We start from the raw sequence: 12,680 nt of genomic DNA on the forward strand, positions 1-12,680 counted from the left end.
ATGCGGTACGAATAGCAAGGATATGGTATAGTGCGCAGACAGGATTCGTCCTGCGCGCCGTTCGAATTGAAAAATAGATTTAGGCGACACGATACAAAATGGCGATTACTTTTAGTCATAGACAAAAAACAAACTTCTATGTCTTGTTCTAACTAAATACATAATATATTTCTTTAAGCATTACCTACGTTAATACAGTACTAGGAATAAAACATAAATAATAATTTGTATAGACTTTATTTATAAATAGCAAATATTAAATAGAGTAACAAAGTGAATCTGAATTACAAACAACCTATATAATTTAGTAGGGAAAAAATATGGCAGTGGACATATAATACAATTGAAATAAAATAACTATAAATAATTTAAAGTATAAAACATGATCTCTATATAAATAAACTATACTATATAAATATTATTTATTTTCTGATAAATAGTTTATTTCAAGCAAATTTCTTTGTAATACAAAAATCTTTTGTATAAATCAACAGTAGTCTGCTTATAATAGCCTACAGTGGCACAGTGTGTTATTAGGAACATAGATAAAAATGTAATGAGTATAAATATAGAGGCATTTTATGGCACACAAGTAAATTCACATATCATAAAATTCTTAAAATAAATAAAAAGTAACAATTAGCATCTTCGCCTGCTTACATTTATATGTCTACTTCTAGCAAGCTTTATTTTAATCATTCCAATACAATCAACATTATAATTTTAAACGATTTCAAATCTCTAAAATTTTTCTACTTACATATCTATAATTCACGAGACACTCTAAATTGCAGATTTACGTTTTTTTTTTAATCATGTGACATTCAATACATACTCATTTAGAATATCATAAATAGCTTTAGGGAAATACGAAATAAATACTTGCATAAAGTAAGATTCGGTGGAACAAGAAATATACGGGTATATATCATATAAAAAGGTATTTGAGTAAGAAATGTTAATAATATGAAACTTCTTAAAATATGCTATAAAAATAATTAATCAAAAAATATCTGCGTGCTTTCAATCAAGCACCGACATCGATGGTAAACAAATTTGGTAGTAGCAGCCTTATGCGTTTCAAATAACTATGCGAATTATATTTTTTCGTATTCTGAAATATATTTTTGACTCACTACGTAGAATATTTTTATTAAAAGGCTACTAATCTTTGAATATCTTCGACATTTATACTTCATGTGGGGCGGGGAGTTTATCCCAAGTGGGCTCGACGCCCCAGATCTCCCTAGCGTACTGAGATATGGTGCGGTCGGAAGAGAACTTGCCGGAAGAAGCGATGTTCTCGATCACCATCTCCGCCCATTTGGTTGGATTCTGTTGACAAAGAACAGTGTAAAATTGATAGTTGAACACGTTTTAAAAAAAGTAATTGCAAAAAGACATTGACATTGACATTGACAAGGTCCTGAATTGTCTCTTAAAAATATTATCTTGTAGAAAAGAGTGAAAACGAATGATATGAAGTCAAACATTGCTGTGTGGTCATTTGTTATGATCTATATATTGAGCTAAAAGCAGTGGTGGCTCAGTGGTGAGCTCGGATTTCAAAATCGATAAGCCGGGGTTTGAGACCGGGCGAGCGTGCAGGAAATAAATTGATTTTTCAATTTATCTGTATATGTGGTTATTATCATCACTGCTTAAAACGGTGAAGGAAAACATCGTGAGGAAACCGGCATATCCAAGAATCAAAAGTTCGACGACATGTGACATCTGCCAACTCGCACTTGGCCATCGTGGTGGATTATGACCTGAACCCCTTCATAGGAGGCTTGTATCCCAGCAGTGGGAACATATGTATGGGCTGATGATGATAATGATGATATTGAATAAATTCTGCACTGAGTTTATTCTTTTGAAATTCAAAGAAAAAGCAACAGTTTTATAACATTACTAAGAGTCAGTTTCTCATCTGCTGATAAAGTCACATATTATGTTTGACGTGTATTTTATTAGTATACTTTGACTCGCTTGGTATACGGCGGAGAGCGTATCAGGTAACTCCACGTGGGCGTCATCATAAACAAAGATATATCTAATTATGGAAATCTTTTTCCACAACGAAGTATTAGAGGACAATCTGTTGCAAAAGCTCACCTGGTAGACGGCGGACACCTTGTCCTGCGCCTCGATGTAGGCGTCGTAGTCGGCGAGGTGCAGGAACCGGTCGTGGTGCAGCAGCACGTCGGCCACGTGCGCGAAGCGGCCCGGCTCGCCCGGCGAGAAGAACCCGCTGCGGATCTGCTCGATGCACTGCCGCAGCTCCGGGTTGCGCTCGTAGTACTCGTACGCGTTGTACCTGCCAGGGTACACCGCGATTGTCGTACTACCAGTTTGTTCGAGTGTGCATATATAGCCATAGTGCTTTTTGTGCGAAAAAGTTATCATTATTTAAATGGTTTTACATAAAAAAGCATTTATAATAATTCAAATAGATCAAAGTACTTTAAGCGCACAAAACGTAGAGTTGTAAAATACAATGTCTTATGAAATATATTTGTTATTTGCATTAATGTAGACATTAATGCAAATAACAAATAGCCTTAATAGATTGGGTTCAACCGATATAATATTTACTACACGTTATTTCCAATTTAAATATTACATATTTAAATTTCTTTTCTTATTCATTTATAACAAGCATAATAATTATATACAAAAAAACCATACCCGCGCTTTTGCAGAGCCTCAACGTCATTCACCCGCATACCGAATATGAACAGATTGTGTTCACCGGCTTCCTCTGCCATCTCCACATTGGCTCCGTCCATAGTGCCGATGGTCAATGCTCCGTTGAGCATGAACTTCATGTTTCCAGTACCGGACGCTTCGGTTCCCGCGGTGGAGATCTGCTCGCTGAGATCAGCTGCTGGCATGATGCGTTCAGCCAAAGTGACACGGTAATTCTCCAAGAATATCAACTTCAGCTTGTCGCCCACGTCTGGGTCGTTGTTGACCTAAATGAGATATGATAATCTTTCAAAAAACTGAACTGTCTTTAAATTATCAGAACTAGACCAAATTTGAATGGGACCACATGGGAGGCACTAACTTTCAATTAAATAAATAATCATAAAAATCGATTCACCCAGTAAAAAGATAACAATCACAAAAAATACAGTCGAATTGATAACCTCTTCTTTTTTTGAAGCCGGTTTATAAAAATAAATGTGAAGATATAATTGCTTAAAAAAAATTATATACATTATGCACTTCTCTTATTTCTGTCAAAATTCTCATAAGCTGGATGGAGCAAATAAATAAACAATAACAAAAGAATATAACTTACCGTGTCTCCTACAGCGCAGGCCAAGGCAATTATTTGCTTAGCGATAAAATAACCTGGCGCCGCTTTACCACCGATCATAACGGTTCTAGGAGCAATTGGTGCACTTGGATCACGTTTGATGCGATTATACAGCGTAATTACGTGTAAGATATTCAAAAGCTGCCTCTTATATTCGTGAATACGCTTCACTTGTACGTCAAACATAGAAGCGGGGTTGATTTTAACTCCCGTATCTCTTTCGATAAGAGAAGCAAGTTTTAGCTTATTTTCTTGTTTTACTTTCATAACCGCCCGTTGGAAGCCAGGGTCCTTGGACCAACGCTTCAGACCCTGCAACTGGTCCAAATGAACGGTCCATTCATCACCGATTTTCTCGCAGATCAAATCAGCTAAGCCAGGATTGCACAGAAGCAACCAACGACGAGGTGTGATACCGTTGGTTTTGTTTTGGAACTTTTCCGGCCACATTTCATAGAAGTCACGGAAAATGGTAGCCTTAAGAATATCGGAGTGAATGGCGGCTACACCGTTAACAGCGTGAGAGCCAACAACGCAGAGGTTGGCCATGTTAACCCTCTTTTCACCCTCTTCTTCAATGAGAGACATACGACGCATACGATCCAAATCGCCCGGCCAACGCTTTTCCACCTCCTTAAGATGAAGGAAGTTAATATGGTAAATGAGTTGCATGTGTCTGGGCAAGACATTTTCTAACATGGAGCAAGGCCACCTCTCCAGAGCTTCGGGGAGAACAGTGTGGTTGGTGTAAGCACAGCATTTAACAACGAGATTCCAAGCCTCATCATATGGCAATTTTTCAATATCAATCAGAATACGCAATAATTCTGGAATAGCGAGGGCAGGGTGAGTATCGTTTAACTGAATGGCTACTTTGTCTGGAAGGTGTTCAAAAGTGGTTCTCACTGCTTCACGACTGCCAAATTTGGAAGCCTTGTAACGCCTGATTATATCTTGTAGAGTAGCAGCGCACATAAAGTACTCTTGGCGGAGCCTCAACTCTTTCCCTTCAAAGAAGTTATCATTGGGATAGAGCACGCGCGAAATGTTTTCAGCGACGTTACGATCCAACACAGCTTGGATATAATCACCAGAATTGACTGAAAGGAAACAAGAATAGTTGAAATAAATTCAATTGTTATGGTAAAGCTTCTTGAATAATTTTTACAAATACTCCAACCAAGAATGTAAATTCGTATCACGAACAAGACTTTAACATCGAAATTTATTTTTAAACAATTATCTCACTTCTTTACTATTCATTTTTATTTACATTGCATTTAATTCTTAATTGCAACATCGCTGTGTTAAATCCTGTTTGCACTAGTATGTGTGCCAATAATAAATACATCAGCCAATTATTTCAAAAGTGCGCAGTTAAACGGCACAACAGAAAACACAATAATGATAATACTAACAGAACCGGAGGTTAAAGTCGATAGGACTCTTTGCAGACCACAGCCGCAAAGTATTGACTACGTTGTTATTGTATCCAGGGATAGGGTTATCGTAGGGCATAGCAAACACCATCTACAATAAAATGAAAGATATAAATTAAACATCTGAATAATATACGAAAGATTTCTGAACATTACACATACTTAAATGTCGCGTTATTTGGAGAAAAAAAGTTCAAAACATACAAATAGCTTAAAATAATTGTGTAGATTCTTCGTATTGCAACGTGATTCATTTTATTGGTTGTGCGAAACCCGCGCCAAAAACTTATGTGATCTTATTTAAAAACAGCACTTTTATCTTGAAATTACCAAAACACCGAAGTCAATGGCACCGTGACATCACGAGCTGGAAAATAGCCCAGTAATGGATTTAAATTTACGACTAGCAATACAAATATTCACCCATTTAACTAATCTTAAGCGCAAACGTCAAGGTCAGTTCAAGGTCTTATCAAATTATTTTCGTTACCTGCGTGTCAACCCATTTCTTCCCTTGGGGGGTGTCGACAACACGCCCGTAGAAGTTAACGGGAAGCATGAATTCTGGACGTGCCTTTTCCCATGGATTTCCATATCTCAGCCAGTCGTCCGGCTCCTCTTGTTGTTCACCGTTTTGAATTTTTTGTGCGAAGATACCATATTCGTATCTAATACCTAGAGATGATACATACGTATGTTTAAATCACAAAGGTCAATTTAGTCCTGTATTCCGCGATGAAAAAAAGCAGTCAACATAAAAATTACCACCAATCAATTACAGGAAATAAATTGCTTTGTGCATTGTTAATAAATTTGTAATTTATCAATCGTTTGCAAATTTAACATCAAATATTTGTTAAAAATGACACTTTATTTGTAATATCATTCCGTAGACCATTTTCCTAAAATTATATTTGTAGATAACAATTATTATTATTGCATGTCTGGTTCATTAACATTTGACCTAGCATTAATTTCACATTCAAATAAGAAAACATCTTTAAATTTTATTATCTTACTCCAATGAATCATTCACCTTGTGAATATTTTAGAAAAATTAAGTAAATAAAGTATCTCTTAAAGTACATATATATTTAAAACATTTATAATGGCATTGTTATGGCAATTCAAACACAAAATTATATTTTAAATAATATGTTATAACTATTATAAGCTATATTCACACAGATTTACCATTTATATAACATTTAGTTTATCAAAATATTCATAATTGGAGTGAAGCCAGCTTAGTTGATTCAAGATGTTTCCATTAGTTTTGAGACACAAAATTAGTTTCAATTGCAAACAGTAATACAAGGCATAAATTTAACTTTGAATTTCAGACACAGTCTAACAAAATTTATTATATTGCTATTCTAAATAGACCATAATATATTTATTGAAAGAAATGTTCAAATATTTATTCACAATTTCACAATTATTTTTGTTATATTGCTGTACTAAGTATGAAATCAATTACATATACATAGATAATTAATCATATGTAACTACAACCATTATTGAATTTTATAAATATCTTATGATCCGTGAAAAAATACTATGGACTGTAAAAATAATGAGGTCTTAGTGTTTTTTTTAAACTATTATCTTGATACAGCTTATATTTATAGATATGTGATTATTATCAATTTATAATTTATTTTCAACTCAGTTATCAAAAAAAAAAGTTGAAATAGATTAATTACCTTTCAAATAAGTTATGTGTATGTTAATGATATCATGTTATGAATAAAATATAAATACCATATCCATATGCTGCCAGACCAAGGGTAGCCATGGAATCCAAAAAGCATGCAGCCAAACGACCCAAGCCACCATTTCCCAAACCAGCATCTTCTTCAAGCTCTTCTAACTCTTCTATATCTAAACCTAATTGATAGAGAGCTTCGTCTACTGTTCCTTGGATGCCCAAGTTAATCATAGTGTTCTGGAGAGAACGGCCCATGTAGTATTCCAGCGAAAGATAATAGACACGCTACAAGCAATACCAATTTCTTAGTTGAATAATGCAATATAAATAAACATGAAAAATATAATATAATATAATATAATAATAAGTAAACAGAAGAATTAAAAGAGTATTTATGAATTGTGAAAATTATACAATTGATTGCTTTTAAACATACAAGATGTAAATTATTTTAATAAATGAGAACAAGTTCCCATTATAAATAAAGAATGTTCCCAAATTAATGAACATACTTTCAAAGTAAAGTTAACATCTCCAACTGTTACATATATTTAAAATACCCTCAACAAATTTATATAATGCATTGCAATAACTGTTTAAGTATAGTTGTTTTAATATTTACCTTGGGATCCTTTTCATAATAGTACTGTTGGGTGCGTATCCAGCGGGAAACCAGGTGGTCCCTGACGGTATGCGCCAGGGCAAAGTAATAATCTCTTGGAGTCGCAACATTGCGGTCTTTGACGAGAGTGTAATGAACGTGCCGGTTAAATGCTTTCTTTACTTCAGCAACATTTTCTACTGCTACAATTCCACGGACAGAAATCTGCTTTCGCTTTTCGGAATCCGATTGTACACTCATACTTAAACTCGTATTAAAAATAATAAGTTGTATAAAGGAACAGCACCAATCAGTTGTCGCACCTCAACTGAATGTAGCTAATGAGTACGATATCGGTCACCTTGAGAAGGTCGAACATATAAAACTGAAGCTCGTACAACCGGTAGATAGTAGATACGTATCCAACAATAATCTGTCTTAGTTGCCGTTTTTTTATTCAACTTTCAGAATTCAATATAACGTATAAATAAGTTATGTCTTTGTTAAATATTATGATTTTTGGCAAATATAATATTCCGATTGTTATAAAATATCTTGGAGAATTAATAAAGTTTTGAACAGATTACATTAGAGAATAAATTATATAAATTTGTATTTCGTGCCAGAAAATATGTCAATGTCAATACATATGTCAATAAAATGTTAAATGACATAACGTTAATATATCTACGGCGCCACGAAAGATGACACACAGCGAAGGTATAAACAAAAAACAGTTACGGTATAGCTATAGCGGTATAATCATAGTCGTTTACATATCGTTCGTGCGGGGGGCAAGGAGCAAGACGCGGGAGGAATAAGCCCGAGTTACATAGGTCATATTGTAAGCAGTTCGGGACATCATGTAGGGGCTGTCAGCGCATGGTATGATATTTGATCTCTGTTATTAAAATTGTACTTAATTGTGTTGTGAAAAAGGTACACTTTACTTGTGATATGAGATATTGCAAATTGTCATGGCGACAAGTGTTAACAAAAAAAGTTATTAGTTGACTTAGAGAGAAATTTCGAAATAAGTCCAGGTTATTCCTAAGATCGGTGCATTCAAGCACATTAAATAAAAGGTCAGCTTTATATTATTGAGTGTTATAAGTTTTGGTATAGGTAAAAAAAAAATGTGAGCCGTCACGGGACGCCTGGCAGATGTGAAACATCGACATTATTTTGTGCAAGTAAATATGAAGAAATATGTCATAATAATAAAAGAAATATTACTGTTTTTTCCAGATAACGAGGACTATTTATTGAATAAACATTCATTTTCGTATAGCGTCGCGACGCGTCGCCACGGCATGCGTCGCCACGCCAGAAATCGGTTTTACGTGCGGCTAAAGATGTTTCACATCAATGGTCATGATAACGCGATTATTACGGCAATGATTTTTGAGGATCGAGCATGGGTAGTGACTACCCATCTATTAAGCCATATTCCTCTATTATTTATGTGACCACAGAGTTTTAAGCAGTTGTAAGTAATATTGGTACTTGCATTTGATTATTATAGGGTAACCACATATATATAGGACATAGGGAATACGTCATATGCATTGGGGGCATGAAGTGATACTGATTTTGACAGTGACAGATTCCCTTAAAAAATTACAGGGATAGCTGATAGTGATAACTGATAAGTTGATAACAAATAACAATAAAGAAGAATAATTTTAACTCCTAAATAAAACGATACAAAACATAAGCCATATATTTAAATTTAGCTAAAGTGGAATTAGTTACTTACGAATATATGTACTATTCTAAATATTGTTACCACTAATGTAAAGTGTTGTAGTTCATATTAACATGTACTTACAATAATAACTTTTTTTATAAATATGCCTATAGACATAAAATGTGTTAATTGCATAAACATGGACAGTGTAGAGGAAGGACAAGTTCCAAAGGAATTCATTGAGTATGATTTTGCAGAAGACGCTCTAGATTTTGAGGTAAGAATATCGAATATCATAAATTCTATGCATTCTAAATATTCAGTACTGACTTTTTAATTACAATCATATTTTTGCCAAATAAAACATTATAAATGATTAAGAAATATAAATTTACATATGTGTAAGAGTAAGTATCGTGGATATCGTCTATATTGCATACGCCATTTTTCATAATTAGTCCACCCATTAAAAACTAGAGTATGTCAAAGTATCTATGCATGCAATATGAATTTTAACTATTAAATGTATAATGCTAAATCATTTATTTCAAATTGTATTGTTTTATGGACTCACTTTAATATACTTATGATTGTTATTCTTAATAATTATCTGTTAAATAAATAAATGTTATTGTTTGAATTGAATATGGATTTCAAAATTTCCAAGATAATATTGAAGTAATTCATATAAATCTATGTATTTACTAATAATTTTTATATGAAGCTTAAGAGTTTGTGTTTTTTAATTTGCTTTTTTGCTTATTTTTTATTGGATATGCATGTGATCCCCCGAGTACTTAATGCTATATGTGTACTATGGGTGAAGCCAGAGTTGTCATTGAAATATCATAATGTAATTCATTGAAACCATGTTTATTTGTGTAGCATGAGCCAAAATAGACAATCAAACAGTAAAAAATATGTAAATATTTTTTATATATGTTACCAGTCAAACCCAATTTGAGATATGATTACCTATTGCCTCAATTAAAAAACTCTTATTATTTGTATTGGTATGATTGTTTGTTTTAAGAATTACCATAACTTTTAACAACAAAGTTTTTATATAGTTTTATTACAATAAAAATTATAATGTTTCCTATTGTGAAGTATTTTATTCAGTTTCCCTATTTATTGGACTTTCTATATAATATATATTGTTTACACTAGACCATACCACTTTATCCTAGAATAAGTGTATTTAAATTCGGATCAACTATTCATCCCCTTAGGCTCACACCACACACCATCAGCCCATATATGTTCTCACTGCTCGGACACAAGCCTCCTATGAGGGTTCAGGCCATAATCCACCACGCTGGCCAAGTGCGGGTTGGCAGATGTCACATGTCGTCGAACTTTTGATTCTCGGACATGCCGGTTTCCTCACAATGTTTTCCTTCACCGTTTTAAGCAGTGGTGATGTTATCTATCTATCTACATGCGCAGATAAATTGAAAAATCACTTTATTTCCTGCACGCTCACCCGATCTGGAACCCCGACTTATCGATTTTGAACTCCGAGGTTCTCACCACTGTTTGGAAAAGGCGAGTTAATCCTATCGCATATAGTTTGTCCTGATATTGGGTTGGGTCATTAACATATTACATATACCGTATAAAATAACTTATTTATATTCAACAACTTTATTATAGGAAAAAAATTACAATTGATTAGGAACTAATAAATAACATACATTTGTTTATTCATGGTTAAGTTGTATTATATCAAATATATATATCAAAATATCTTGCTTGCTGCGACACATATAGGATAATATATAATACACTTAGGGATCTCATACGCATCTAACGTTGCATGTTCAAAGAAACAAACTCTTCAACCTTCTATTATTATGTATTAATATAGTACGTACTACATACCTATTGATATAACTTTTTTTTTCACGCAAAAACTACTGAACCGATAGCAATGAAAAGTGGTACGTAGATTTCCGGACAACTGGAAGAACATATAGGCAACTTTTTATCCCAATATTTTTACGGGATACGGACTTACGCGGGTGAAACCGCGGGGCGCAGCTAGTGTTACAATAAGTATGAGATTAAACTCATTTAGTAGGTAACCTTAAAAAAAATTCTACATAATAAAACCTACGAGGTCTCTGACAAGACTAGGACAGGTCAGTAATAGGTAATAATTTAACTCCAAATAAAAAAAAAACTTGAAGTAATAAAATAACCACCAGTCATACCTCTCAGTTCGAAAACTCATATGGCTTATACATATTAAAAGTTATAAAAACCAAATCGTACATTTTAAGAAATAAGGGCGTGGTATTTACGTATTTGGTTTAACGAGGTAACATGGTTTGGTAAACAGGCGGTAAATCAGGCACCTCGCGTCGTAAACGCTACCTAATACCTATAACAAACTTCAATGATACGCTGAATGTCGCGGGCCACGGACGTAACTAGGGCACCACCTAATAGTAGCATCGTGGATCAGTTATATTTTCGTACGAATGCGGTGCTCTGATTTATATCGTGATCAGTGGTTATTCAATTCAAGTGATCGTGGACACCACCTTCGTCATGGTCTGCTGTTCTAAATGTGGTTGTGGTGCATTTTGCCGTCGATTATTTTGCCGATCGCGCTCTCCAGATAGTGATGAAGAAGATATACCAGTCTCTCCGGTAATTGTACGATGTTTGTAACCATTGCACTGACACTGAAAACTTGTATCACCAACTCACTCTATTAACTTATTGTTTAATGTGTGAGTCGTGTAAACTTTAGGTACGTATTAATACGAAATTCTGAGAATTTGCCTCCACGCACTACCAATAAATATAATAGTTGTATTAAATTATATACAAAACAGTTTTTAACATTCCTTCTCAATGCTATTTATTTCTATCCCTGCTGATGTCATTCATATTTTCACATTACTCATTGAGCTTAAATATGCACACAACACACCAAATCGCAGAGACACGTCTAACAGAATAAAGTTTGCGATATCTATGATATACAATAGGTAAATAAAGTAGCTTAACATTGAACAAAATAATTATCGCATCAAGAAAACTAACCTTGAACAAGTGCACAATAGCTGGTTTTGTTAATTAACTATGGTCTATACTCTACAATCAAATAGACGAAAATAGACGTGTGAAATATAAGAAATATCTACAGATATTTTACTTAAATAAATAAAATGAGGGTATTTTTAAAATATGTTATGCTAACCTTACTTGCCATCCGGAATTTTTTTTTTATATCAATACTTTGGTTTTACCCTTTCGTGTGCCTGTAAAATAACATTAAAAAACGGTTAATTTTGTTAAGATAAGATGTATCATGGCAGCGATAACGCTTAGTTGTTACAAAGCTGTATCCCGACTTCTGTCAGCTCCAGTGAATCCATTATCAAAGGTATTTTTCTATTTCTCATAAAAATTAATTTCATATTATGAGAAAAACCTCTTACTTATTTATGTAAATTTATCAAGAAAAAAGTGCTAATTCAAAACCATAATATTAGGTGACATTTCTTATTTCCTATATCCGATTTTTATTAAGTATAAAGTAGCTACTAATTCATAATTCTGTCTAAAAGTTCAGACATCTGATTAATTCAACTTTTTGGCGCATTTTGTGAAGCTTAAAATTATTAATCCACCCATTTCATCCGTCAATAGTACCTAACAACCCCATAGCACGCAATCACGGTTGCGTGTTGACTAGTACAACATAAATAAACGACATAAATAATTCACTGTAGCAAGAAACACGGACAAAATAATATTTTTGGGTTCTGGTATCCTAATGTGTTTTATAACATAAAATTAAATTCAGTTGCTTTAATGAAGGCTTCAACTTTATTTAAACTTCTTGTAGCTATTTATATTATGTTTACAATTGATATTGCGTATTTTGTCTTTAT

General features: G+C 33.6%; 2 protein-coding genes across 3 annotated transcripts in view; one reads left to right on the forward strand and one right to left on the reverse strand.

Annotated features, from left to right (window-relative positions):
• Nucleotides 1-801: 801 nt before the first annotated feature.
• On the reverse strand, nucleotides 802-7,397 carry LOC119834235 (glycogen phosphorylase). Its single transcript, XM_038358569.1, has 8 exons — nucleotides 7,101-7,397; nucleotides 6,532-6,763; nucleotides 5,258-5,442; nucleotides 4,747-4,858; nucleotides 3,311-4,428; nucleotides 2,692-2,978; nucleotides 2,119-2,320; nucleotides 802-1,335 (listed from the first exon to the last, which is right to left on the reverse strand). The coding sequence occupies exons 1-8, from the start codon at nucleotides 7,338-7,340 to the stop codon at nucleotides 1,189-1,191; spliced, it is 2,523 nt and encodes an 840-aa protein (XP_038214497.1). The 5' UTR covers nucleotides 7,341-7,397; the 3' UTR covers nucleotides 802-1,188.
• A 452-nt stretch (nucleotides 7,398-7,849) lies between these two features.
• The window catches only part of LOC119834389 (galectin-4-like), a 10,621-nt gene continuing 5,790 nt past the window's right edge, over nucleotides 7,850-12,680 (forward strand). The window contains exons 1-2 of one of the 2 annotated variants that reach the window (XM_038358733.1): nucleotides 7,850-7,964; nucleotides 8,328-9,046. In XM_038358733.1, coding sequence (XP_038214661.1) covers nucleotides 8,933-9,046 — 114 coding nt within the window. In that variant the 5' untranslated portion in view covers nucleotides 7,850-7,964; nucleotides 8,328-8,932. Of the gene's footprint in view, nucleotides 7,965-8,327; nucleotides 9,047-10,970; nucleotides 11,428-12,680 lie in introns of those variants that run through there. The other variant, XM_038358734.1, reaches the window with a different exon arrangement.

The sequence above is a fragment of the Zerene cesonia genome, chromosome 19 (assembly GCF_012273895.1).
Source record: "Zerene cesonia ecotype Mississippi chromosome 19, Zerene_cesonia_1.1, whole genome shotgun sequence".
Taxonomy (NCBI): Eukaryota; Metazoa; Arthropoda; class Insecta; order Lepidoptera; family Pieridae; genus Zerene; species Zerene cesonia.

Excerpts from the sequence above, each read along its gene's own strand:
- LOC119834235 (XM_038358569.1), bottom strand. The coding sequence starts at position 7,340 with ATGAGTGTACAATCGGATTCCGAAAAGCGAAAGCAGATTTCTGTCCGT. Across the intron at positions 6,764-7,100 it reads ATTATGAAAAGGATCCCAAG|CGTGTCTATTATCTTTCGCT; the intron begins GTAAATATTAAA and ends TATTGCTTGTAG. Across the intron at positions 2,321-2,691 it reads GAGGCTCTGCAAAAGCGCGG|GTACAACGCGTACGAGTACT; the intron begins GTATGGTTTTTT and ends GTACCCTGGCAG.